This window comes from Fringilla coelebs, assembly GCF_963513975.1.
Source record: "Fringilla coelebs genome assembly, chromosome: 3".
Classification (NCBI taxonomy): Eukaryota; Metazoa; Chordata; class Aves; order Passeriformes; family Fringillidae; genus Fringilla; species Fringilla coelebs.
The window spans coordinates 6,418,875-6,442,797 of record NC_140030.1 but is presented as its reverse complement, the minus strand read 5'-3'; the positions used below and the strand labels follow the sequence as shown (position 1 = coordinate 6,442,797).

General features: G+C 43.5%; 2 protein-coding genes across 6 annotated transcripts; one reads left to right on the top strand and one right to left on the bottom strand.

Moving 5' to 3' along the window:
- The first annotated feature begins 1,454 nt into the window (after positions 1-1,454).
- On the top strand, positions 1,455-13,968 carry ENPP5 (ectonucleotide pyrophosphatase/phosphodiesterase family member 5). Of its 2 annotated transcripts, XM_084203127.1 has the most exons (5): positions 1,507-1,577; positions 2,148-2,185; positions 3,420-4,289; positions 7,381-7,557; positions 8,807-13,968. In XM_084203127.1, exons 3-5 carry the CDS (start codon positions 3,425-3,427, stop codon positions 9,175-9,177), a joined length of 1,413 nt encoding a protein of 470 aa, XP_084059253.1. In that variant the 5' UTR covers positions 1,507-1,577; positions 2,148-2,185; positions 3,420-3,424; the 3' UTR covers positions 9,178-13,968. The 2 variants fall into 2 exon arrangements, with proteins under 2 accessions (XP_084059252.1, XP_084059253.1); XM_084203126.1 differs by lacking the exon at positions 2,148-2,185 and having other exon boundaries at positions 1,455-1,577.
- A 1,098-nt stretch (positions 13,969-15,066) lies between these two features.
- Positions 15,067-23,231, bottom strand: ENPP4 (ectonucleotide pyrophosphatase/phosphodiesterase 4). Of its 4 annotated transcripts, none has more exons than XM_084202845.1 (4): positions 23,014-23,231; positions 20,534-21,398; positions 19,427-19,597; positions 15,067-17,038 (listed from the first exon to the last, which is right to left on the bottom strand). In XM_084202845.1, exons 2-4 carry the CDS (start codon positions 21,354-21,356, stop codon positions 16,674-16,676), a joined length of 1,359 nt encoding a protein of 452 aa, XP_084058971.1. In that variant the 5' UTR covers positions 21,357-21,398; positions 23,014-23,231; the 3' UTR covers positions 15,067-16,673. The 4 variants fall into 4 exon arrangements, with proteins under 4 accessions (XP_084058971.1, XP_084058972.1, XP_084058973.1 ...); XM_084202846.1 differs by having other exon boundaries at positions 23,054-23,231; XM_084202847.1 differs by having other exon boundaries at positions 23,075-23,231.
- Between the last annotated feature and the right edge of the window lie 692 nt (positions 23,232-23,923).

Here is a 23,923-nt window from a genome sequence, read left to right as displayed (position 1 = left end):
CTTGTAACAGGACAGCAGTAATGAAGGAGGGGGAAAAAAGACATTAAGAAAACAATTAGAAAAGCCTTGTTCCCTAGTACAATCCCTGGTGGTATGGTGAAAGGGAGAAAGGTATCATATATATGTATATAGATATACATATAAAAATCGAAAATTAGAAATATAAATATATACATACATACATACATACATACATATTTATTTATTTATTTATTTATTCAGCAGATAGGGAGTGCTTGTGTGCAACAATTCTATGATTCTGTGTTCCCATGCACCAGTAAGAAGAGAGTTTTGTACAGTGCCATGAATTGGGGTGGGGTTTGTGTACACACACAGGACACGGACTTTGGACTCATACATAACACAGATCCTCAGCTAGGAAAGGTGGGAAACCTAGCTTGGATTTTTGTCCTGTTCAGCAGTTTAGATTCTAGTGAGATGGGGAAGGAAAAATTCATTTTCATTTCAGGGCATAGCTGTGGATCTGGACATCAAAAGGTGGGGAAAAGCATCTTCTGGGAAGCAAATTGAAAATTTAGAGCCTCACGAGGAAAAAAAAAGGCTGATAGAAAAAGAGCAATTTTTAAATTATTATTATTTCTAACTGAAGAAGCACGTCCAGATATCCAGAGAATTAATTTTACTCTTTGTTTTACAGTTAGCAGAGCCAGCCCTGCCCAAGCATGCAGTCATACTCTTACAACCTTTGTAACATCTGCGCCAGGGCTGTACTGGGGAGCACCACCCAAGGTCCCCTCATCTGTGACCTGGGGGTGCTGGTGTCAGCAGCTGAACATGAGCAGGTGTGCCCTGTGGCCCAGAAGGCCAAAGGCACCTGGGCTGTAGCAGCCATGGTGTGGCAGCAGGAGCAGGGCAGTGACTGTCCCCTGTGCTGGGCACTGCTGAGGTCACCTCGAGGGCTGTGTCCAGTTCTGGGCCCTCAGCTCAGGAAGGGCATTGAGGGGCTGGAGCGTGTCCAGGGAAGGGAACGGAGCCGGGGAAGGCTCTGGAGCGCAGGTCTGAGGAGGAGCAGCTGGGGGAGCTGGGAAAGGGGCTCAGCCTGGAGAAAAGGAGGCTCAGGGAGAATATTCCGACTCTGCACAGCTCCATGACAGGAGGAGACAGCCAGGTGGGGTCGGGCTCTGCTCCCAGGGAACAAGGACAGGACAAGAGGACATGGCCTCAAGCTGAGGCAGCCAGGGGAGGTTTCGGCTGGACATTAGGAAAAATGTCTTCACAGAAATGATGATTAGACACTGGAATAGGCTGCCGAGGAAGGCCGTGAAGTCACCGTCCCTGAAGGTGTTCAAGGGAAGACTGGACATGGCACTGAGAGCCGCGGTTCAGCTGACGCGGTGGTGCTCGGCCACAGGCTGGATCTGCGCTCTCAGAGCTCTCTCCCGACCCAAAAGACGCCGTGCCTCCGTAATTCCGTAATTAATTCCGTAACTCCGTAATTCCGTGTCCCCCTCCCGCCGGGCCCGCCCCGCGCCGTCCCGCCCCGCACGCGCTGAGTGACGGCGCCGGGGCCGCTCCCGGGCGGGGCCGGGCCGGACCCGCTGCTCCGCGGCCCTCAGGTAACGGCGGCGGCTCCGGGGCTCGGGGGGCGCCCGGCCTCCTCCGGCCCGGGGCTCGTGGGGGTGCGGGCGCTGCGTGTGGGGAATGGCGGCCTGGGCTCGGCATTCGCGTGTGCCGGGCTCCGGCGGCCGCCGAGCGCGGCCCTGAGCGCTTCTCTGTCTTGTCCGCCCGTGTGTCCGTGTGGCGGCTCCTGCCCTTGGCAGTCCGGTGGGTTCGTCCCCGCAGAGCCCCGCGGGTGCCCCGAGTTTTGTGGTGCCGAGTTCTGCAGAGACCCGGGTCAGTAGATGTGCTTAGGCTGTATCCGCAGAAGAGCAGTATGAGAAGGCCTTGGAAAAAAACCAAACCAGCCATCATTTATTATTTACTGAGAGCATGCAGTTAAGGAATTAGAATTATAGATCATGCTGAGATCATTAGTCGTGTAAAATTCAGAAGCAGAGACTTGATTTCACTTGAGAGGGCTTCAATCCATACTTGTCCCTCCCCAGAAGGAGAATTTATGGGCTATGTCTGATTTGGCAGCTGGGATTCCCATGAACACAACAGTGTGTTGTCCCTTTGTCCTTCAGGTTCAGCTGGAAGAAATCCCCCATCAGGTGGATCTGAGGTAATCCGGAGCCTTTGGGTCTGTGTTGTTTGGTGAGAGGGGAATTAAGTCTCTGGAATGTCAGTTTGTTCTTAGCAGAACTCAAGGCCTGAATTTTAATGCTGAGAGACACACAAGTTTGGTGTAACATTTGACTGCCTGCAAGTCACAGAATCCTATAAGTACAGAGTGGTTTGGGTTGGAAGGGACCTTAAAGCTCATCTCATTCCAACCCCCTGCCATGGACAGGGACACCTTTCACCAGCCCAGGTTGTTCCAAACCCTGTCCAGCCTGGCCTTGGACACTTCCAGGGATGGGGCAGCCACAGATCCCATTCTGTTGTTGCAGTGGTATTCAGATGCTTGTTATACCATAACTACTTCTATTCACTAGGATATTTATGTACTCTGAGTATTAAGATGGGTTTATTGGTTGCATATCCACTGTTTTTCAGCTGAATTTCAGTGGCGATTGAGTCGTAGAGGATTGCTGAAAAATGGGAACCGAAAGGGAACTGTAAGGAATATTGGTACTGCCTATGCGCAGAATTGGATTCAGCAATATCTGGTCTTGTAGTTAAATGATGCTATTGAACAAAAAGTGCTGAATATTAGCATGAAATTTTAGGTCAGTTACAGACAAGGAAGTTCTTTGTGAGGGTTCTTACAGGGATCTTGCTTTGAGTAGGTGTCCGAGTTTTAAACAATAAATTGTTTGGTAAGAACAGGAAGAAACTGGGGCAGGGGAGCACAAGCCAGTACAAAGTGAAATTTTGTGTCATATTTTGTCAGATAAGGACAAAATAAGGACTGTTAGATGAGGAATGCCTGTCATAGCTAGGAGGAGTCAAAATCCTTGAGTCTTATGATCAGAATTAGAATCACAGAATGGTTTGTGTTGGAAGGGACCTTAAATGTCATCTCGTTCCAAGCCCCTGGCATGGACAGGGAAACACCTTCCACCAGACCAGGTTGCTTAGAGCTCTGTCCAGCCTGGCCTTGAGCACTTTCATGGATGGGGCAGCCACAGCTTCTCTGGACCTGTTCCAGGGCCTCACCCCCCTCACAGTAAATAATCTGTTCCTAATAGCTAATCTAACCCTGCCTTCTGGCAGTTTGAAACCATTCCCCTTATCCTGTCACTGCATGCTTTTGTAAAATATATCTTAGAGTATATAAATACATAAGGAATATTTTAGCCACTAATTCTTAAAACTAAGTTATGACTTTGACAACTTCTGCCTCTGCTCAACAGATGCCATGTTGCCCCAGAGGAGGGGACAGATGCCTTCCAGAATAGCCATGAGCAGTTATTGGAAAGTCCTGGGAATTTTCTTACTCTCTCTTCCAAGTGCGCCGTCTCTCCAGCCAGCCCAGCCCAGAGTGCTGCTGGTGTCGTTCGATGGGTTTCGGTGGGATTACATCTACAGGGTGTCCACTCCCAACTTCCACTCTGCCATGGAGAGCGGGGTGCACGTCAGGCAGGTGACAAATGTGTTCATCACCAAGACCTACCCCAACCACTACACCCTGGTGACCGGGCTCTATGCTGAGGGCCACGGCATCGTGGCTAACGAGATGTATGACCCTGTCCTGAACGAAACCTTCTCCCTGAACAAAATGAACACCCACAACTCCAAGTTCTGGGAAGAGGCCAGTCCGATATGGGTGACAAACCAGAGGGAAGGACACAAATCTGGTGCTGCTATGTGGCCTGGAACAGATGTGAAGATACATGGAGTCCTGCCTACATATTACATGCCCTACAATGAATCTGTTCCCTTTGAAGACAGGGTAGCAAAGCTCATTGAGTGGTTTACATCAGAAGAACCCATCAACTTTGGTCTCTTGTACTGGGAACAGCCTGATGAAACGGGACACTTTCTGGGCCCAGAAAACCCACTTATGGGAGCGATAATCAGTGACATAGACAGAAAACTGGGATATCTCATTTCTGAACTGAAGAAAGCAAAGCTGTGGGATGTGATAAATGTCATAGTCACGAGTGATCACGGAATGTCACAGTCGTCCTCAGAAAGGCTCATCGAGCTCGATCAGTACGTGAGCAGAGAGCTCTATACAGTCATCGACCACTCCCCTGCAGTAGCCATTTTGCCAAAAGAAGGTAGGAGCTACAGCAGTAAGGTTCCTGAGGAGGTACTTGAGTATCCAAACTTCATAGACTGAGTTGGTGGTAGCAGCACTGATGGCAGTAGGACATCAGCCTTGAACAAGGAGTACTTGCAGGATCCCTTTGTTCTTTTTGTGGGCTCTATCAAAAGTCTGGATGAACTTTCAGAAAATAAAAGGGAGCAAATCTGTTTGCTGTTGACTAATATTGCCAAGGATCCTTTAGTCCTTTTGAGAAGTAAGATAAGCTAGTGGCATTATCAAGGCTGAATGGTGCTCTAGATAGGTAACACCTGAATGTTACATATCTTGCCTTTCATCAAGATGCTGAAGACATAGTGGAAGAATTACATTTCTAACTCAAACAGTAAACTGAGAACAGATGGGGATCTTTGATAAAAAGAAAGCCTGTGTTGGCTATTTGATTGGCTGCCAGCTATTGTAGTTCGCTGAGTTTTTTCCCCCGTCACACTGAACAGCCAGCATGTATAAAAATTTATACCATTTTTATTTAGATAAAGGTGGGCAAGAACAATGTTGGAATCAAAATCCAAAATCTGGTTGCAATCATCTAAGGTTGCTGAGGTGTCAGGTGTATGTTTAGTGTCACTAATGCATCTGCTTTTTATTTTGATGGTCAAGCACTGTAAACTACTTGGTGCAAAGGTGTAAACCTGGAAAATAACACCCCTGCCCACACAAAAAAATGTGCTAATTTGGAAGCTGAATTTCAAGGTGACCTTCTGGAAAGGTGTTTTTTAAAGAATTCTGTAACATTTGCATGAGTAATGGATAGATAGTACTCTGTATTTAATGCCTAAGCAGGGAGAGTATTTTGCAGAATTAAGTGACCTGTAAGTAATTTAATTAAAGGATGAACAAATGTATGTTGTCATTTTTAATTTGAAGAATACTCCAGATTCAAATGTGAGTATGTCCAAACTGAGGTCTCTGCTGCCTGAGCAGCAGTCAGGCCCTGTAACTGGGTGCTGTTTCTCTCTGTGGTGATAAAAGAGCCAAGTTTGGAAGCTTCATCCCCACAGAGGTTGCCCAAGATGTTCTCATAAGCAAATAAAGAAGCTGTAAAAGTAAACTTCTGTGCTGACACCTCCCTAATGCAGTAAAGGAGAACTTTAAGATGTGTAACTTGATTCTCCTCTCTGCTAAATGCTGAAAAGAAACAGTATCTCTGCTGCAATTAGATGATAGAACAGTAAAAAAGCCATTCCAGTGGATTTCAGAAACAGCTTGGATTTGATTTTGCCCAGAGATTCAGGTATTTATTACACTACCAATAAACAAGAATTAGTTTTGAGCACAGCTAAAGTTCTTTCCTTCGGTGGTACCAGATGTCATTTTTATTATAAAACAATGAGTTTCACTGTCAGTTCAGGTATGAACTAATATGTCCTTAAGTACATAACACTGATTCATGAACCTGTTATTCATTTTGTCTTTCTTAAACCAAGGAAATGGTAAAACTTAGTGAGATTGAGGAAAAGTCTGAATGCTTAAAAATGAAGCAAATTCTTTTAACTGTTTGGCTGTCTATTGCTTCCCCAAGAGATGGATTAAAGCCATTATTTAACCATGCTGGTGTATTAGTGTGTGTGGGAAACTAATTAGATATTCACAAAGAAGCTGTACCACAGCTGGTGATGCTGGCCTTTTTCTTGCATTTAATATAAATATATTAATTAAAATAATTAGGGTAAAATCTAATTTGCTGTATCTGGGGCTTCTCCCTGCCATCCCATATAGAAAGCTGGCATAGCAAAAATCACTTTATTACTAATATAGTCCTAGAAATGCTGCATTAGAGTCCCTCTTCTTGTTGCTGTAACTATCTCTGATACCTTCACTTTTGCTGTCTTGTCTTGACCTTTGTTTTGTTTCCTTATTTAGTGATTCTTTTTTTGGTGCCAGTTTGACATAAGAAACATTAATGTGTTTCCTTCAGAATGTATCTATTAATGTATATTCCTTCAGAATTTCTATACTGGATTCTAGAAACTGAGGGGGAAAAGGAAGATGGCTTCTTTAGAAATACTGGCCACTTTCTCCCAGATTTTTTTCACCAATACCCATTCAAAACTCCATGGGTACTGGAAATGGCAGTCTGAAAGGAGCCTGCAGACACACAGGGCATTCAGCTGCATGTGTCACACAAATACTTACCTAAGTCAGAGAGCTGAGGATTTGGTGTGTCACAGGAGTCTGTTGTGTGCACTTCATGGCTCTCAATAGGAATCTGGCCTTAAGTGGAGGCAGGAAATTAAGAAATTTGGTCAGATGTTAATTCCTGCCCTTGCTTTTGTGTTCCTGGCTGTTTGTCTGGTTCCTCCGTTCTGTGCACTGGTGTTCCAGCCAGCTTGACCAACTGGTTGTGGCTCTTCAGTGGCTTTTACTGGAAAGGCAAGCTCAGAAACTGGAAATAAGCAAATAAAGAATTGGGGGTAGGAAATGCCTATTTATTCAGCGTCAGTAGAGCTCTTGAGAGTTTGTGCTTACTGTGACTAGGGAAGGGAAAGGAGCAGGCACTGGGAATACAGAGGAGTAGCTCATGCTGTTGGCTGTTAGTGAATAATAAAGGAAAGCAACAAACTGCTTTAAAATAGATGAAAAGTGTCACTTGTCACAGCCAGCTAGGTGACAGAATTTGGCCTGAATGCAGCCATTTCCTCACAAACAGGTTTAGGAGATGTCGTCTTGCTTTCAGGCATTGCACAAAGCTAGGAGGGTTTGGTTCCTTTTCCAGGAGACAACTGAATGCTTCCAAACGCATTCCTGTGAGAAGCTTACATTCTGATAACTGTGAAATGAGGGATTTTTCTAAAATTAGCAAGGCAGTTATTGCTTGGGAACAGGCTGTGAAGTCTGGTGCTGAGGGGGATCTTACTGCGACTGAGGCTCTGGGTTTCTCACAGGAGCTTCTGTGCACACACTGTTGTCTCTTACAGTTATAATTCACTTGTGGGGAAGTGCATTTTTCCCTCTTCTTTCAGCTGTATTTCAACTACTGATGAGTTCAGCAAACACACTGATATGTTTAATTTTTGTCTTTTGTCTCTTTTGTTTGTTTGAAGGCAAACTGGATGAAGTATATGAAGCTTTGGCCAATGCTCATCCCAACATGACTGTATATAAAAAGGAGCAGATTCCAGATAGATTTCATTACAAACACAACCGTAAAATTCAGCCCATTTTAGCAGTGGCTGATAAAGGATGGGAAATTGTCCATAACAAGACTGATGGTTTTCTACGTAAGTATTCTGTCTTTATAGTGTTTTGCTGTATCTTCCAGGGCAGGGACCTTATGTGGTACTTTGTCTCCTAGTATCAGCAACCAATGTTAATTTTTTTTTTTTTTTTTTTAAGGCTGGAAGTAAAACTAAAGGGTGTGAATCTATAATTCTTCCCCCGATTGGATGGGATGCACTCTACTGTTAGGGGAGGAGGATCTGCACTTACTGTTTCTTTAAACATTAAACTTGCTGAGATAAGATCAATCACACGTGTTTTAGTGGCCCCATACTTGAGGTCTTTCAGGATGTAGCAAACCAACAAGCACTTCCTGAGAAATTAAAAAAGAAAGTTGCAACTGAATGTGTTGAGTACAGAGTGAATAGGGTTGTTTTATCATGTTTTACTTATTTACTGGAGAAGGATTTGGTTTGGTTGGAAGATACAAGAACATTTTCTGGAAAGTTCTCAGCTTGTCTGAATGCTGTACTTGGAGTATCCTCATTCTATTGCTACAGAGTCTTTGGATATTGTGTTACTGCATACCTGTGATTTTCATTTGCCTTGGAGGAAAAAATGCATTCTAGGTGATTTGGAGGAATAAAACCCCCAACACTTTGAAGTTCCTCACCTTGCAGTTTTGAGATTTTTTGAATTTTGCTGCTGGTTGTGAACCTGAAGTGTGTTATCAGCAAGACATAACAAGATTTTCAGTAGCTGCTGAGAGCACCTTCTTGTGCCTGTGTGTTTGACATGTTCCCAGTTTTTAATGCCCTGTCAGGAGTGGGCACTGGACATCCACCAGTGAGTTCTTCTTCCTTGTTGAGGAGTTGATGGTGCACAAAATTGGACAAAATGTCAAAGTGTCTCCTTGGAGTCACATGGACAGTCTGACTCTACATGTTTTTGTTTTTTTTTTAATTTTCTCTAAGAGATTTGGACCAGTTGCAAAGTTGGAGTTTTTCCTAGAGGAAGATCAAGGAAGTGTGGGTGTACACAGTGTACCATTGACGATGTTGTTACTGCCATATGAGCTCACTTTTTCCCCCCTCTTTGTTAAATAGTGCTCTCTGTTGTGGGTTTTTTGGTATTTTTCTCTTTGTAGTTCTGAGATTTGGTATTTGCTAGGAGACATTCATTTGTGCTATCAGTCAAAACAATCCTCTCTAAGGATGCTGTGCCTTTTCTGCATTCTGCTAATCTAGGAGAATGTTCAATGCCTGTTCTGCAACTTTGGAATATTGACCTTTCTCTATCTTTTATTTCTAGTTGGTAATCATGGATATGACAACACTGTACCAGAAATGCATCCCATTTTTTTGGCAGTTGGGCCTGCTTTCCGAAAGAATGCCACCAAACAATTCATGAATGCTACGGACTTGTACCCCTTACTGTGCCATCTGCTTGGCATCAGCCCACTGCCCAACAATGGTTCCTTCAATGCTGTGAAGGATATACTTGCTGAGAAAGTTCCTGGAGGCCGTAGAGCAGATTCCTACTCCACTGTGGTAGGAGTCTTCCTGGGCAGCTTGCTTGTCTTTGTTTTTACTGCAGTTTTTGTTAAGCATTTTGTCCTTGCCCAAGCAAATTCCATGCAAATCCGACACACTGAAGCTGCCCAGCCACTGCTGCAAGATTAATAACAGCTGGGATTATTTCCTATTTGAGGCTTAAAATAAGCCTATATAAAGAAAATAAACAGTGGAGGTGGATTAGCCCGAATATGTGGAGTGAAAGGAGATGGATGCTGATCCATTGGTACTCTGGGTCATGTACAGACCAGGGAAGGAGAGAGAGCATGTTCCTGTTTCACACTGCAGCCACTTCATCTTCCAGGGCTTGCAGATAACCTAGATAAACCTGGGAAGCTCTGTGTGTAGGTAGGCCTGTAGTGACAATAGACCTCAAATACCTTATTATGGCTATTTTTAGGGAGATAACGTCAACGGGGGTGCACTTCACAGACTATTAAAGGTGATTTAATTTCTCACCCTCTTTTTTGTTTTATTCTTTGAGGGTTTTTTTGAGTCTCTTTGATTTTAACAAGTCACTGAATGGTACTAAACTTCTTTCTTAGTATTTTCCTTCCCTGCCCAAGGAAGCTTTTGCATGGATCACCATTACAGATAACTTGGTGGTTTAAATCCTGCAGGAAAGAACATCACTATTCAGCTAGGTCATGCAGTGCTAAGTGTGTGAGTTAAGAGTTAAATATATTTCTTCAAATTACTGTGTTAACCGTAGCCCCAAAATACAAATCTTAAGTGGTATTGCCTTTAGCAATCAGCATTAAAGTGCTTGCTGTTTAATGTTTTAAAAATTTATTTAAGTAGATAAAGGTTTTTACCACTTTAGATATGATTTCAGGTAAATGTAGGTGTTGTGGTTTGAGAGGAACTGAGTTTTTTTGGATGCTGTGGTCAAACAAAAAAACTCACTTCCTCTCCCCCACCCAGCTCAGAGCCATGGGGGCACTGGCATTGTGCCAGGCTCAAACCGTGACAGTTGGTTTTTACTTTTTTGATTTCCTGTACACTGCACTAAATTTTCTAGGAGTTCCATGCAGCTGGCAGGATAAAGACATGTACAAGCACCACACCTGTATATCCAAATGGAGTCTTTTCTATTTCTGTGGTACTAAGGGAGGTGAATAAATTAAGGAACAAGAATGCTCAGGCTGGTTTCAGAGGTTGTCAGTCTTGTCCCTGGTCTGCTATTCGAGATTCTGAGTTTGACTTGTGACTTGTTTTATCTGCTCTGTCTGGGTAGGCCTTGGAACAGGATGATCAGGATTATACATGCAGTTTAAGGGGCAGCTGTATAAATCTTAAGCCATAAGTGTTCCTAAATCTGAAAAAGCACACTTTAATAATAATTAAAAAAAAGGTGTAAGACTGAAGTTTTAACTTTGCAGAGGAAAACCTCTGTCAGGGAAAAATATTAATTCTGAATCAACAAAGGTACATATTCTCATTGTGTGTGGCAATAAATCTTCTTGCTAGTGTAGTTGTGAGGTTTTTTGTGAGCTCACTTAAATGGTGAGAATCTGCTGACTAAATTTTGTATGAAAAACGTTCTGAAGTGAGAAAAGTTGTCTATTGTCAGACTCCTCCTCTTCTCCCTGTGAGATGATAGTATTCCTCAGCACTTTGTTGCTGAGTACAATGCCTGAAGGAGAAAGAAACTTTCAAAATTAGTGCAGAAGTAGCAAACTGGGTATTTTAAAATGCAGTTTATGTCTGCATCCACAGCCCCAGCAGAGGGCAAAGATGGGAACACCTCGACTTTGCATGTGCTCTGCCAAATCAAGGACATGACAGTCAGTACTGCAAGGGGAGGGCTGGGGTACAAAATTCCTTTTTGCTGGGCTAAATTCTGGACTTAATGAAGATCTGTTGTGGTCGTCTGTGATGGCAGGGACACTTACTTAGCACCAAGCTGTCTTGCAGACAGATGTGGACATTTCCAGAGACCACGTTTGGGTGCAGCAAATGCTTTAGAGGGAAGGCAATGAAATAGCCCAACTTAAGGGTTATGTGAAAGTTCGACTGTAATAATAGCTTTAGGAAGGCGGGAAAAATGCAGGTCTGTTGGAAGACAGCCCTTGATTTGGGGGATGTTTATGAAATCCTGTGAGCTCCAGCTGACTCTGTGCTGTTACTGTGCTGTGAACCGCCTTGTTTTCCTGCATTGCCATTTTCTTAAGGAAACACTGAAGGAAAAGGTCTGTAAGGCTGATTCTTAGTGCAGCTGGCCCTTAGCTGTGCCTAAAGTTGAATTTGCTCACACAGGTAAAACTGAGTGCTGCAGGGGCTCCAGCTGAACCACGACACCAGTAACATGTTCACAGCAGTTTTCAGAGACCAGGGAAGTCTGAGCACAAAACCCAAACCTCTGAGTTGTAACTAATCCCTTCCCTACCCACCTTCCAAAAGTGGATGGCACACAGCAAACTGATGCACTGAGTCCACCTTTTCTTGCTTATTTGCAGCTTAAAAATGAATTATAGCACAATGGTATTGCACATTTAAAGGAAGATCTGTAGGCTTTGATAAGGTAATAACAGTGACAATTGTCATAACAATGCCATAACCCTCACCTCTAGCTTCTGCACTTTGGAACATGTTGCTTTAGTAGAAATTCTTCTTACTGCAGTAATTTCATAGCAGTGATCATCGCAGATGTAACAATAACTGGGTTGTAATCTCAGCTTTTCCTTAAACCCCACTTTAACTGTGGCAAGTGTAGTTCTATCATCAAAGTGACCCTTGATTTTAAGGAGGGGCAAAGTTTGTCAGTGTTGATCAGTCATTTGGGACTTAGATTTACCTGCCCAAATATGCAGCAAGGACAGAGCAGTCGGTTTCCCCCAGCAAAGGGTTTGGTAACAATAATAGAATAATAGAATAGGCTGGGGACACAAATGTGAGAATTGTTGATGTCATTGTTCTGTATTGCACTGTGAGGCCTTTCTTTGAGGAGGGCAAAATAAAACTTTGTAAAAAAAATAAAAGAAGGGAACCTTGTAGCATTTGGGTATTTCAGATTAGGGTCAAATATTTCCTTTATTCTTAAGTGTATTTGCAGGTACCTCTTGGGTAGTTCCTTGTTGGGACATTTGACCAACCGTTTTAAGTTACTGGGTGTGAACTTAATGAAATTGAAAGCACAGATGATGCCACTGGAGAAAAGTAGCAACTTTTTCTCTGATGTGACATTTTGTCAGACACCTTTTGGGGTGGGGGGAACATGGGATTTGGTTTCTGTGTATATGATACTTTCTATGATGTACAAACAAGTTTTTGGAAAGAGAATTTGAGTACACTGTGTACTGCTTGTAACTTAAACCTGGAAACCAGGAATGATGCATGATGTATTTCATTACCGACCTGTGGAGCATACAGATGTCAAATGTTTTCTTTGTTTATTCTTGTTTGGAAATGCTGAAGTTAAAAGACATCTTTGCTATAATGCTGTCAAGCATGGAGTGCTGGCTTCATTTAAAACACTTCTGGAAAACGAACTGGGGGGAGATGACTGGGGAAGAATGGTTTCAACTTGTATGCATCCCAGATATTCCTTGGACTCTGCAAAGTGTATGCCTTTGTTAAAAATAACTGGAAGTGTGATAGAAGTTTGGAATTTTAGGTCACAGTTCTTATGTAACAGACTTCTTGTTTCCCACCTTGCTGCCATCTATGGAAAAAACAGCTATTGGTTACCAATGGTGGGAATCCAGTTTCTTTTACTTAAAAAAAAAAATCTTCCAGACTTTCTTGGTCAAGAGCTGCAGTAATACTGCTACAAGAAATGCAGTCTCAAAATTAAAAAAAAAAAAAAAGGCAAGCTGAAAAATCAGATTCATTAAATCATGTAGGTTGGAAAAGTGCAACCGTTAATAACCAGTAACCCAGAACTGCCAAGTCTGTTGTAAGATGAAATGTTGTACAAACTGACTTTTTATACAATCATAGAGTAGTTTGGGTTGGAGGGGACCTTAAAGATCAGTTCATTTCAAGCCCCTGCTCCCCTGACCTCTGTCAGAAGTGTGAACTGCACAATCTTGACCTGCATTTGGGAGAAGGACAAATGTGCAATGGTTGGGTCCTGTTGTTTTGTAAAATGGAAATTTAACAGGCTTACTTCCCAGTCTCCTTCCCTGCCTAAATAATGCCATGGAAGCTGTGTTGGCCATATCTGTGCTGCTGTATAAACCTTTCATGGCATGTTTGCCCTACAGCAAAGGTGATACAGCATTTATTAGATAGTAAACCACAAAAATTGTTGCAAGCACATGAAAATTATAAATTCAGTAGTGGTACCAGCCTTTCCATAATGAAATCCTAATCTGAATCCTATTAATGAACCTCTATTACTGTTTTCTTTTTGCAATAAAAGATGCTACCATGCATGTTACAGCAAACATCTGTCCCTGTGGTCTGGTCCTTGGAGGTACACAAAGTTGGTTTATTTTCACAGGCAGTGTGTAGGCTGCAAGTTACTGAAAGCAGTGTTTCAGAGCTGTAGTCAGGTGAAATCAGCTCAATTCTGGAACTGTTTCTGAGAGGCCAATGCCCAGAAAGCACGGAACCCCAGAGGGGTTTGTTTTAGGGCTGCTGTACCCAGTGTGGAGCATTCCTGTATGGAGGCAGTCAGTGTAATGAAACATCCACCTTCAGTGCTGGAAGTGTCACTAAATATCCCCTATTCTCTCTAAACTGCAAAGCCAGCTAAGGGTTAGGAACTGCCCTTGAAATAACCTGCCCTGTGTGACCATTGCTGAGTTGTGTCTATTTAGCAAGTCATGAAATGTTGTCACAAACTACTGTCCCTTTATCGCAGCCTTGAGGAAGCACAAGCCACAGCTTTGCTGTACTTGCTCTGAACTGGCTGCCCAGAAGGAAATCAGCCACTGGCTTTCATGAGAAATACTTCACACAAACCAGAATGAGGCAGTGGAAATGTTTTGTCATGTTTAAGGCTCTGTTGTTAAAAATAATCATCCTTTAATAAATCAAGTGCATGTCTTAGACAGAAAGATGTTTTTTCTAGATTTGTACATGATCTGTATGAAACTGGATGTACAAGAGCTACTGTGAAATCCCTTGTGCCAGGAAGAACACTCAGCACCTTTACAGACCACACCACATCTTTGAAAATTAAAATAATCAGCAGTGCAACTGGAATATAGTTTATCTTACTTAACAGCTAAATTTCCTCTTTAAACCCTTCCCACAGTAGCACTGTCTCATCTTCCTGCTAAAGGGAGGAGGAACAGAGGGTGGTAAGGATTTCCACCAGACACAGCCACTCGCTGGTTTCACAGCAGCTCAGTGCCTGTAGCAGTTCTCATCAGAAGGGGCTGCCTTAGAGCTAGGAGTAGAAATGCATTTAGACCTTGATTTCCCCAGCTGGTAGCAACATTCCTATTTCAGGTCAGAGTTCTGCCATCCTGCTTCAGTCAGCATTTACAGTTCTGGTCACCAAAGCTTTGCTGGTAGCTTTGCCACCTGCCTGGGAGGGGATGCACAGAAGAACTGAGAGCACATCAACCGCTCCCTGTGTGACAGCTGCTGGGGGGAAGGAACAGAGTGGAGAAAATACTGTCCTAATCAGTTTTAGCTTCTAGAAAAGAACCCCAAACTCACAGGTAGAGGACAAGATGTTTGCCAGAAAGGTAAACTCAGTCAAGCCTTTCCAAACACAGGTGATGCAAAGCATCTCCAGTAATTCTCTGACTGACCCTCTGAGGAGCCCACTCTGGATCAGCAGAATTACCAAAACCTAACAAAACTCTCTCTAACATAGGAATTTAAGCATCTTCCCTTTTACAGCATATCTAAACCTAGGTTCTACCCTGCAACACATTCCCCTTGTAGTTACTCATTAACCTGACCTCTTGGTGCATGTAATTAATTAATTTTAATATGGCAGGATGAGGAAATGACTCTGTGTTCAGTCCAGCTACTGCTCTAGAATATCAACAGGCTAAAACCCAGTACCCTGTCAGTAACAGCACAGATTTTCCAAGAGGCCTGAGCCTTTTGCAATTAATTTGAAGTCTTTCAAGTTCAGATTAATTCAGAGTAAAGCATTAGTAAGTAATAATTAGTAGTTAAAAAAAAAAAAAAAGCAGAAGCGGTTAGGTTTTGAGTTGTGTTTTTAATCAAGTACAATGGAATCCCTGGAGAGGAAGACACACATTACCAAAACTTCCATACATTTGTAAAACTCAAATTTATTTTTTCCAGTGGGCAGTTCAAAGTAACCCCTTCCCTCCAAAGTTCCTGCTCCCTCCCTGTTGGATCACTAAAAGGCTGTGGCCAACACCAAATTGCAATGAATCTGAAGCTGTGAAAGAGAAACCCCACTGCTACCAGGTATCTCTGTCACTTTATTTTTTAAAGCCATCAGACTTGTAGGAAAAGGACCTGATAACTGTAGATCTCTTTTTGGGTTAGCAATAACAATTTTACCTCACTGAAAGATAAGGTACCATTTAAGGCTTTCTCAATCAAACTATTTTTTTATAACAAGTTACTAGATGACCATTAACAAAGAATCAAGAGTTTCAATTAAGAGAACAGTTAGCTCTGGTCTTCAGCAGGAATTAGCATCTATGTACTTCAAGCATTATAGAGAATTTATTTTTTAAATTAAGATCTGCTAACTTCTTCCTTTAAATTTCCAGGGTTTAAAGTGAGCTTGAAATCCTTGCTTGATGACATGCACATCAAACTTTCAGTTGTTGCTCTTTAGCACAACAGCCTTCAAGAGACAATTATGAGCTGGTACACAGGGCAGAACCACCTTTATCTCAAGACGACCTTCAGCAGAACTTACTCCTGAGAAATTTTTGATAGGGTTTAGAAGCAGTGATTTTACACTACAGCTGAGGAAAATGGATAATTCAAAGACTGCCAGGTTAAACTGACTTTCTTGAGATAAGGCAGTAGTGCCATCCCAGCTGGACCTGTGGATCTAAGTCATCCAGAGACACATATCCAGAAAGGCCAGAGCCACGTGCCCAGGCTTGTAAGTGCTGAACCACATAGTTTATTGCTTAAAATAGAAGAGATATGCACCAGTTCTTTGATCACTGACTTCTATTCTCTTTCTCAGAAATTTCTTGTCACATTGCTGACTTAGGGTAGAAACAGAAGTCTTGTATCTTCTCTTTCCCCAAATTTAAGGGCACACCAGAATATACTCTCTAAACAATACTAATTCCTAACTCTCAATAAAGTTTTTCTTTCCAACACAGCTGCAGGAACACTAAAAGTAGTCAATATTAATTTAATACAAAAAAGCAATTATCATTTACAAATATTAAAATTCACTTTGTCTATTCTGGCTAGTCACACTCTGGACTCTCCTTCTGCAAGTGTTCAGAAGAGGCTTGAATGAAAAACTAAGCATCCTTATTTTGTTACGCATCTCTTCCAGTAAAAAGCCACCTGTTCACTGTTTGGTTATGAAAATATTTTTATATTACACTAGTCACACAAATCAGCAGGGTCTGGCTGTACAGTATTTTACACAGATAAAGTGCATAAACAAAGAATGCCATCCAGTGCAAATTGAAACTGTTTTCCTGAAATCAAAACATAGGAAGCGAGGCTCAGCTGCCTCCGTGCTATCCAATCAAAGGATCATCATCATCGCTCTGTAACTGGAGCCGGGCAAAGGGCCGGGAGGGAGCCACTCTGTTCTTGGAGATGATGATGATGCAGGTGAAAGTGCTCAGGACCATGAAAACCCCGATGACGATCCCAATGGCCTCAGGGACGCTGATGCACCACTGGTCAGCCAGCAGGCACTTGGTGTTGGCGAAGGTGCCGTTGTGCGGCCGCGGGGCGAGCCCCAGCACGTGGCACATCATGGGGTAGATGTCCACGTTGGCCAGGCTGCCGTGGCTGTAGCCGCGCCGGAAGGCCGGACCGCGCGCGGCCAGGAACGGGTGCATGCTGGGCAGGGCGTTGTCATAGCCGTGGTCCCCCACTGCAGCGGGGCAGAGCACACAGTTACTGTCACAGCCTCTGCTGCAGAGCTACTGCTCCTCTCCCCATCTCCCCCACCCCCAAAGCACGTGTGCTCACCAAAACTTAACGCGCGACATAAATGCATCTGTTGGATCAACCGCAGAAGGGAGACAGAGTTCCTTCCCTCTTCCCCCAATCCCCACAAGACTTTTCCCACACTGGCCTTTCCCCATGGTTCTCCCTCCTATTATCCTCTTTTCCTTTCAGTGCTTACCCTTTCCAGTGTTACCCTTCCCATTCTTCAAGCCAAAGTTGAAAAGGAGGTTGCCGTTCCACAATGTGTCAATAGATAGAAAGCAAATTTTTACTCCTCAGATTTTGGAAAGTCGTCTCTTCTTGCAGAGTGGACACTTTAATTACTTATTAAAAATCAGGCACCTTTCCCTTGATAGTGCTCAGTTTGAGCATATTAAATACACTCAATTCATGCTTATCAGATAAAGTACTTCAGCTGAAGGGACACCCAGAGAGTCAAAACCAAAAGACAAAGGATCACTGTGCCTCTGGCAGGCACACAGCAAAACCTTTGTGGCTAAAAGGTCAGGAGAACTTGGACATCTGGTAGGTTTTAAAGACTATAAACAGCTAAAGAGCAGCCATTGTCAAATTTCCTAACAGCATTCCTGAAAAACCTGTCCAAGGTGCCAGAAGTCTCTCACAGCACAGTATTTGAGTCCATTTCTTAGTAACAGTGGAGAAATATCCCTGAGAACTGTTTCCTTGGGTGCGTCCCTGAAGCTTCTGATGCAAAACATGCAGATTCCAACTGATTATGTCACACTCACCACTTCAGTGAGCTTCCTCTAGCCCTTTTTAATGTTTTCCACCATTCTGTTACCACATCTTGTTTGTTTTGACTCATGTTTCTAGATTTTTTTTCCCTGCCTTTTACTACTTGTTTGTTCTGAACAGAGCTACTCCAAGTTCCCTCTCCAGTGAAGTTCCCATTTTTTTCACCTCTGAAGTCGGATTCTGGTATGTGGAGTTACTGGTACACTTGTACTGTGCTGCCACTTTGTCTGTGATGACAATAAACCTTAAGCAGGCTTTTAGGCTAAAACCTCCTCTGCCTGATTCTAGGGAGCATTCACAAATAAAATTGATTTGAAAAGAAATTTACTTCAAATGGTAGAATGCTATTTCTTATAAATATTCACTTACTAACTATTTTTAGGTACATTAAATTGAATCTAAGCAGAAACTAGAAAAAGAGAACTCTGATCAGAGAACACCTGTGCTACGTGTTGCCAAATTGAAGATAATTGTAGCAAATCCATAGGGAAATTAAAATATAAATGCATCCTGCATTAAAAAGTAGTACTTCTGTACAAATACTGAAAAAACCTGAACTTAATTCTGCAAAGGGCAGACAGTAAAATCAGCCAAACTGGGTGCAATCAGGATTTTACACCACTCAACACCCGGTCTCTAACAGCAGTTGTATGGGGAAGTATCCAGGAGGGATATCCCTGACCCTACCAACCAGCCTGAGCTGCTGGCTGCTCAGAAACTTCCCAGAAGTTGGTACTTCTGTATTTAATTTCTATTAATGGATTTTCCTCCCAAGAATCTGTCTAATCACTTTCTGAACACACATATACACACAGACACACTCTGAGCCTTCATCTGCAACCAGAATTACAGGTTGAATTTTCATACTATTAAAACAAGGAAATCTATCTGGAATTTCTTCTTTGAGATACACTTTCATGTGGCTATTGCATTTTTTCAGTAAATTATCCATGCCTCTTGTCTGCCAAAAAAACCCCTGCGTGTGGAACACCTGGAAATATACACACATGTATATAGACACATACAAAAACATATATATGTATGTGTAATTTGACATTCTAGCAGGAAGAAAGTGCACAGCATAGCAAGACACTGAGAAGTGACACCTGTTGAGTTTTGTCTTTCAAACATGCTGCTGTGTTCCTACTATTTTTAGTATTTCCTGCCATTTATTTTCATTCCCCAGAACACATACTGTAATATTAAATGTTGTTTGTTGCATGCTTTGATTTGTGCATCCCTACATATGTATTTTATATACAATAAAAAGTCAAACCACACTCCAGGGAAAGCTTGAGACGGACTGCTAACCTGCATAAGATAACTCAGACTATTAACATGACAAAGTGTTTCAGCCAACAGAATATTCCCCATCTCCTCCTCATCTGTTAAGCACTCCAGGCTCAGGCTGAGAATGTTCTAGAAAATGTTCCATTATTTCTAAACCTGCACAGTGCCGGGACTCCCCTCACTAAGCAAGAACCATCCTGCAGCTGGCTGGAATAGAAACAAGGCAGTTTACCCACACAAACCACAGAGAACAACACCCACTTACACTTGGAAAGGGACTCGTTCTGTACAATTGTCCAGCCTTCATCTGCAACCAGAATTATGGGCTGGATTCTCTTGTGATGGCGATAATGGAATCTGTCTGGAATTTCTTCTTTCAGATAAACCTTCATGTGACTGTTGCAATTTTTGAGTAAGTTATACACATCTTCTTTGTCTGCCAAGGAAAATATTGCATGTGAAACAGCAGGAAATTAACTCCTGTTTACTACAATTATCTGTCATTAAACCTAAGATCCATTATTTCAAAATAATTAATAATAATTTTTAAAAAACACATAGAAAAGGAATTTTTTTGCATCCTTTACGAAATGCTGCAGTGGTTGAGGTGAATTTCAAAATTTGCTTTCATTTTAAATCAGACTCCTCCCAGATGCGGGTTTGGACATACAACGCAAATTGCCATCTGGGCTTGAAGGGCAAAATTCAAGCAGAGAGAAAGCAATCAAGAGAAAGCTTTCAAGAGAAAGCAATCACCCCCTCAAGCAGTCAATATTTTATCCAATGCAGTATTTTTTTTTTTTAACACTTGTAGGAATCACTTTGTTCATTAGTCTGGCCACAGAGAGGCCAACAATGTCATGATTTCAGACATGCCTGCTGGGGACTACTCTGAGACACAAAAATGGAATTCATGGTACAAAATCTTAAGTTTCACTCCCAAAAACAGAAGTGGTAAAACAATCAAAGTTGGGACTAGATTCCTACTTGGAAATTTACACAATGACATTTTATTCTGAATAAAAACATGGGTTTATTTCACGCTCCCTGTGAATCACAGCTGCATAGACTAAGTGAGCAGGCAAACTAAGTACCTACCTACTTTCTCAACCACCTCTACCAGGGTCATCCTTATCAGCCACAGCAATTTGACAAGAAACTCTCCTTGTCCCACTGATTGCCAAAACAAACTTCCAAAAAAAATAAACCATCATTCTTTAGCTTACTCCTTATGTCAAAGTTTTGCAACATGAACTCCATAGGTTTTGCAAAAGATTAGAACAGCCTAGCATACTGTGTACTTTTTAGAGGCAAGATAAACAAGATTTAATTCTCAGTATATGCCTTAAAAAATAACCAAACCCAAACATACTCTGCCTTGGCAGCACTGCAGCAACGGGAGTCCTGTCTATCAGGGTGTAGTAATTGCGCCCGAGGCATTCATCCAGGACAATCAACTTCTCTGCAGAACAGGAGGCCATTCCATGGTCACTTGTTATTATGACATTTACAGTGTCCCACAGGCCCGATGCTTTCAGTTTGTTCATAAGGAAACCAACATGTTTATCCACTTCTTCCAACACTCTCTGCATGTTCTGGGTATCGCTCGGGCCGTACTTGTGCCCGCTCGCATCCGGTTCTTCCCAGTAGAGCACAGCAAAATTGACCACTGGGTCAGAGCTGTTCAGCCACTCCACAATTCTCTGCACCCTCTCCTCAAACTTCACAGAGAAGTTGTACTTCATAAAGAAATGAGGGGTGGTGTTGTTGATTTTTACATCACTACCAGGCCACATTGCAGCAGCACTTGCTCCCTTTCCCTGTTGTTGATTTGTTACCCAAATTGGAACTGCATCATTCCACCAGAAGGGATCTGAATCGTTGAACTGTGTAAAATTTTTCTTGGCATCTGCATCATACATGTCATTAGCCACAATGCCATGGCTTTCCTCATATAAACCTGTCACTATGGTGTAATGGTTTGGGAAGGTCTTGGTGATAAAAGCATTCATGACTTCTTTTACAAGTACACCATCCTCAATGAATTCCTGGAGATGTGGAAGTTTGTAGGTTTCCAAGTAGTCAGCCCTGAAGCCATCAAAGGACACGAGGAGCAATTTGGGTACCAAGTCACCAGCTGAGCAAGCACAACAGAGGAGGATTCCAGCAAAAAACAACATCAACATTGAGCTCATTGTGGAGACTTTGAAGTGCTTCCAGCAGGTAATCAGATGCACCTGAAAAATTTAAACAGACAAGGCATGTAACCAAAACAATTCTACTGTGACCAGTTTAACTAGCTATACATTATATACATCTTCCTTCCAGAGGGTAATTTCAAAACACCCAGTCTAAACAACCACTCAAGTCACCAGTGGATTTCCCTACTGACTTCAGGGGTTTCTCACATATTGTCAGTTTTTCATATATTAAAACAAATGTGCAGTGAGATTTTTTCCACTGAAGACTAAATGAAAGGAAGAATTGTTTTCTTTTGATCAGTTACTCCATTGTTGTGTGTGTCCTATTCCAATTCTACATTCCAAGACAGAAAATCAATATTTTTCCTTGTGTTCAAGCACAGGCGCAAACACTTGAACAGTTCCAGACCCACATTTAAGAGTCCTATGCAGCCCTAAATTCTTATTACACATTACTGTTCACGTCAGCAGTCTTTCCTACTATAATTGTAGTTTTCCTTTTTCATCTCACTTTTCCTTTTATGGTTTCCAACCTCTAGAGTTGCTGGAAGACTTTTCAGCCTTTCAACAGTCCCATTTACTCATTGCCCATTCCGTACACAGAACTGTCAGGAGTAACTTCTCCTTGCCTTCTAAGTTGCTCTACATCTACCATAACAGCATTTAAACCTGTCCTTTTTACGGTACACTTTTCTCTCTATAAAAAAACCAAAATTAATAACCTTAGCTATGAGGTAAGTATTTCTCAGCAAGGAATTAATGGTTATGAGCACCAGGTACAATCTGTAAGCTTTGACCATCTCTTAATGTATTATGTGTGACTTAAGCACTTTGTTTAGGAAGCTACAGAACCGATGCTCTCAGTCTTTAGGAGGAAGTGAAGCTCCAGGTTTCACAAAACCTTCTGCAATATTGTTAGCAGTGCACTTGCTTCTCAAGAGCCCCATTGCCGCAATTTTTCCCTTTATATTTCTTTTATCCTTTATCTTCCTTTACGTGCAGACAAACTGTGATTCTAGGAGGCACAGCAGCTGCCTTCGCAGCATTTTTAACATCAATCCTTCCCGCAAGCTCCTTAAAACGGCAGGTTTATTTTAAAGGCGTAAGGAGCTTTAATGTTAGCTGTAGCTTTAGCAGTGACGGGCATTCAGAGTACGGGAAGCCACCCCCTGCCCCGCTCTCCAACAGTTAAATTGTCTGCAGAAGATACAAAAGTTACAAGGATTGTCAAAAACAGCATTAAGGCATCTCTTAGCACGGAGGACTTGGAGGACACATGCCTTTTAAAAGAAAAAGGAGAAAAGAAATGGGAAGCGCAACGCAGCGGCGAGATCACCCCTTCAATGTTGTCAGGTGCTTTAAAAAGCAGAACCAGAGTTTTCCACAGCGCAGTAAGAGGCAAACCCGCGGCGTTCCCTTCGGAATGCTCCGCAGCCGCTCAGCACTGGCGTTTTTATACACAAGTGGCCCGTTCTAACCAAAAATTAACTCTGCGCCAGGCCAACCCAGCAAAGCAAGCCAGCTGTGAAGTACCACCAACACTAGTCCACCTGCTCCCGAACCTCCCGACCAGGTTTTGGAGTTGCTCGGCTCGGTCGGAACGGAGGTTATTCCGCCTGCAAAGCGCGCACACGCGGCACCGCCGACTAACCGGGCGCTCCGGGTCGGTTTCCCCCGCGCCTGTCCCTCACCCGCACTCAGACCGGGCTCACCGTCCCCACAGCCTCCAGCCGCGGGACGCCCCGGTCCTGCCGGGGCCCCACCGTGAGGTCCCGCTCCGGCTCTGCTCAGGCCGGGACGTGCGGGCGGCACCGGAGGTGACCGGGGCAGCGGGGGTGGGGGTTCAGCGCCTGCGCATCCGCCGCCCGCGCAGCCCCAACCGGCAACTGACGGGCCTTGAGGGGGGGCGCGGGAGCTCGTCGGTGAGCGCGGCCTCCGCACGCTGTGATTGGCTGCGGGCCCGCTGGCGGGAGATCCGATTGGCTGCGGTGTGGGGGGCGTGGCGCTGGGATGAACGGCGGTGGGGGCGGGGGGGGGGGGGAGCGGGAAGTGAGGGGCGGGCGGTGAGAGGGGTTGTGAGGGCTGGGGGGGCGGTGGCGCTATGGGAGCAGCGGGGAATTTCTGTGACTGAGAGTCACAGAGTCAATTCGATGGAAAAGAGCTCAGAGATTATCGAGTTCATCCTATGGCCGATGACCACTTTGTCAACTAGACCATGTCTCTCAGTGCCGCGTCCAGTCTTTCCTTAAACACCTCCAGGGACACTGACTTCACCCTCGGCAGCCCATTCTAATGTCTAACTGTTGGAGTACCCTTTTGTGGAGAAATTATTCTTAATGTCCAACTAAAAACCTCCCGTAGTGCAGCTTGAGACTATGACCTCTTGTCCTGTCCTTGTTCCCTGGGAGCAGAGCCCGATCCCACCTGGCTGTATCCTCCTGTCATGGAGCTGTGCAGAGTCGGAATATTCTCCCTGAGCCTCCTTTTCTGCAGGCTGAGCCCCTTTCCCAGCTCCCCCAGCTGCTCCTCCTCAGACCTGCGCTCCAGAGCCTTCCCCAGCT

Excerpts from the sequence above, each read along its gene's own strand:
- ENPP5 (XM_084203126.1), top strand. The coding sequence starts at position 3,425 with ATGTTGCCCCAGAGGAGGGGACAGATGCCTTCCAGAATAGCCATGAGC. Across the intron at positions 4,290-7,380 it reads AGCCATTTTGCCAAAAGAAG|GCAAACTGGATGAAGTATAT; the intron begins GTAGGAGCTACA and ends GTTTGTTTGAAG. Across the intron at positions 7,558-8,806 it reads CAAGACTGATGGTTTTCTAC|TTGGTAATCATGGATATGAC; the intron begins GTAAGTATTCTG and ends TTTTATTTCTAG.
- ENPP4 (XM_084202845.1), bottom strand. The coding sequence starts at position 21,356 with ATGAGCTCAATGTTGATGTTGTTTTTTGCTGGAATCCTCCTCTGTTGT. Across the intron at positions 19,598-20,533 it reads TGCAGTGCTGCCAAGGCAGA|ACAAAGAAGATGTGTATAAC; the intron begins GTATGTTTGGGT and ends TTTCCTTGGCAG. Across the intron at positions 17,039-19,426 it reads GAACGAGTCCCTTTCCAAGT|TGGGGGACCACGGCTATGAC; the intron begins GTAAGTGGGTGT and ends GCCCCGCTGCAG.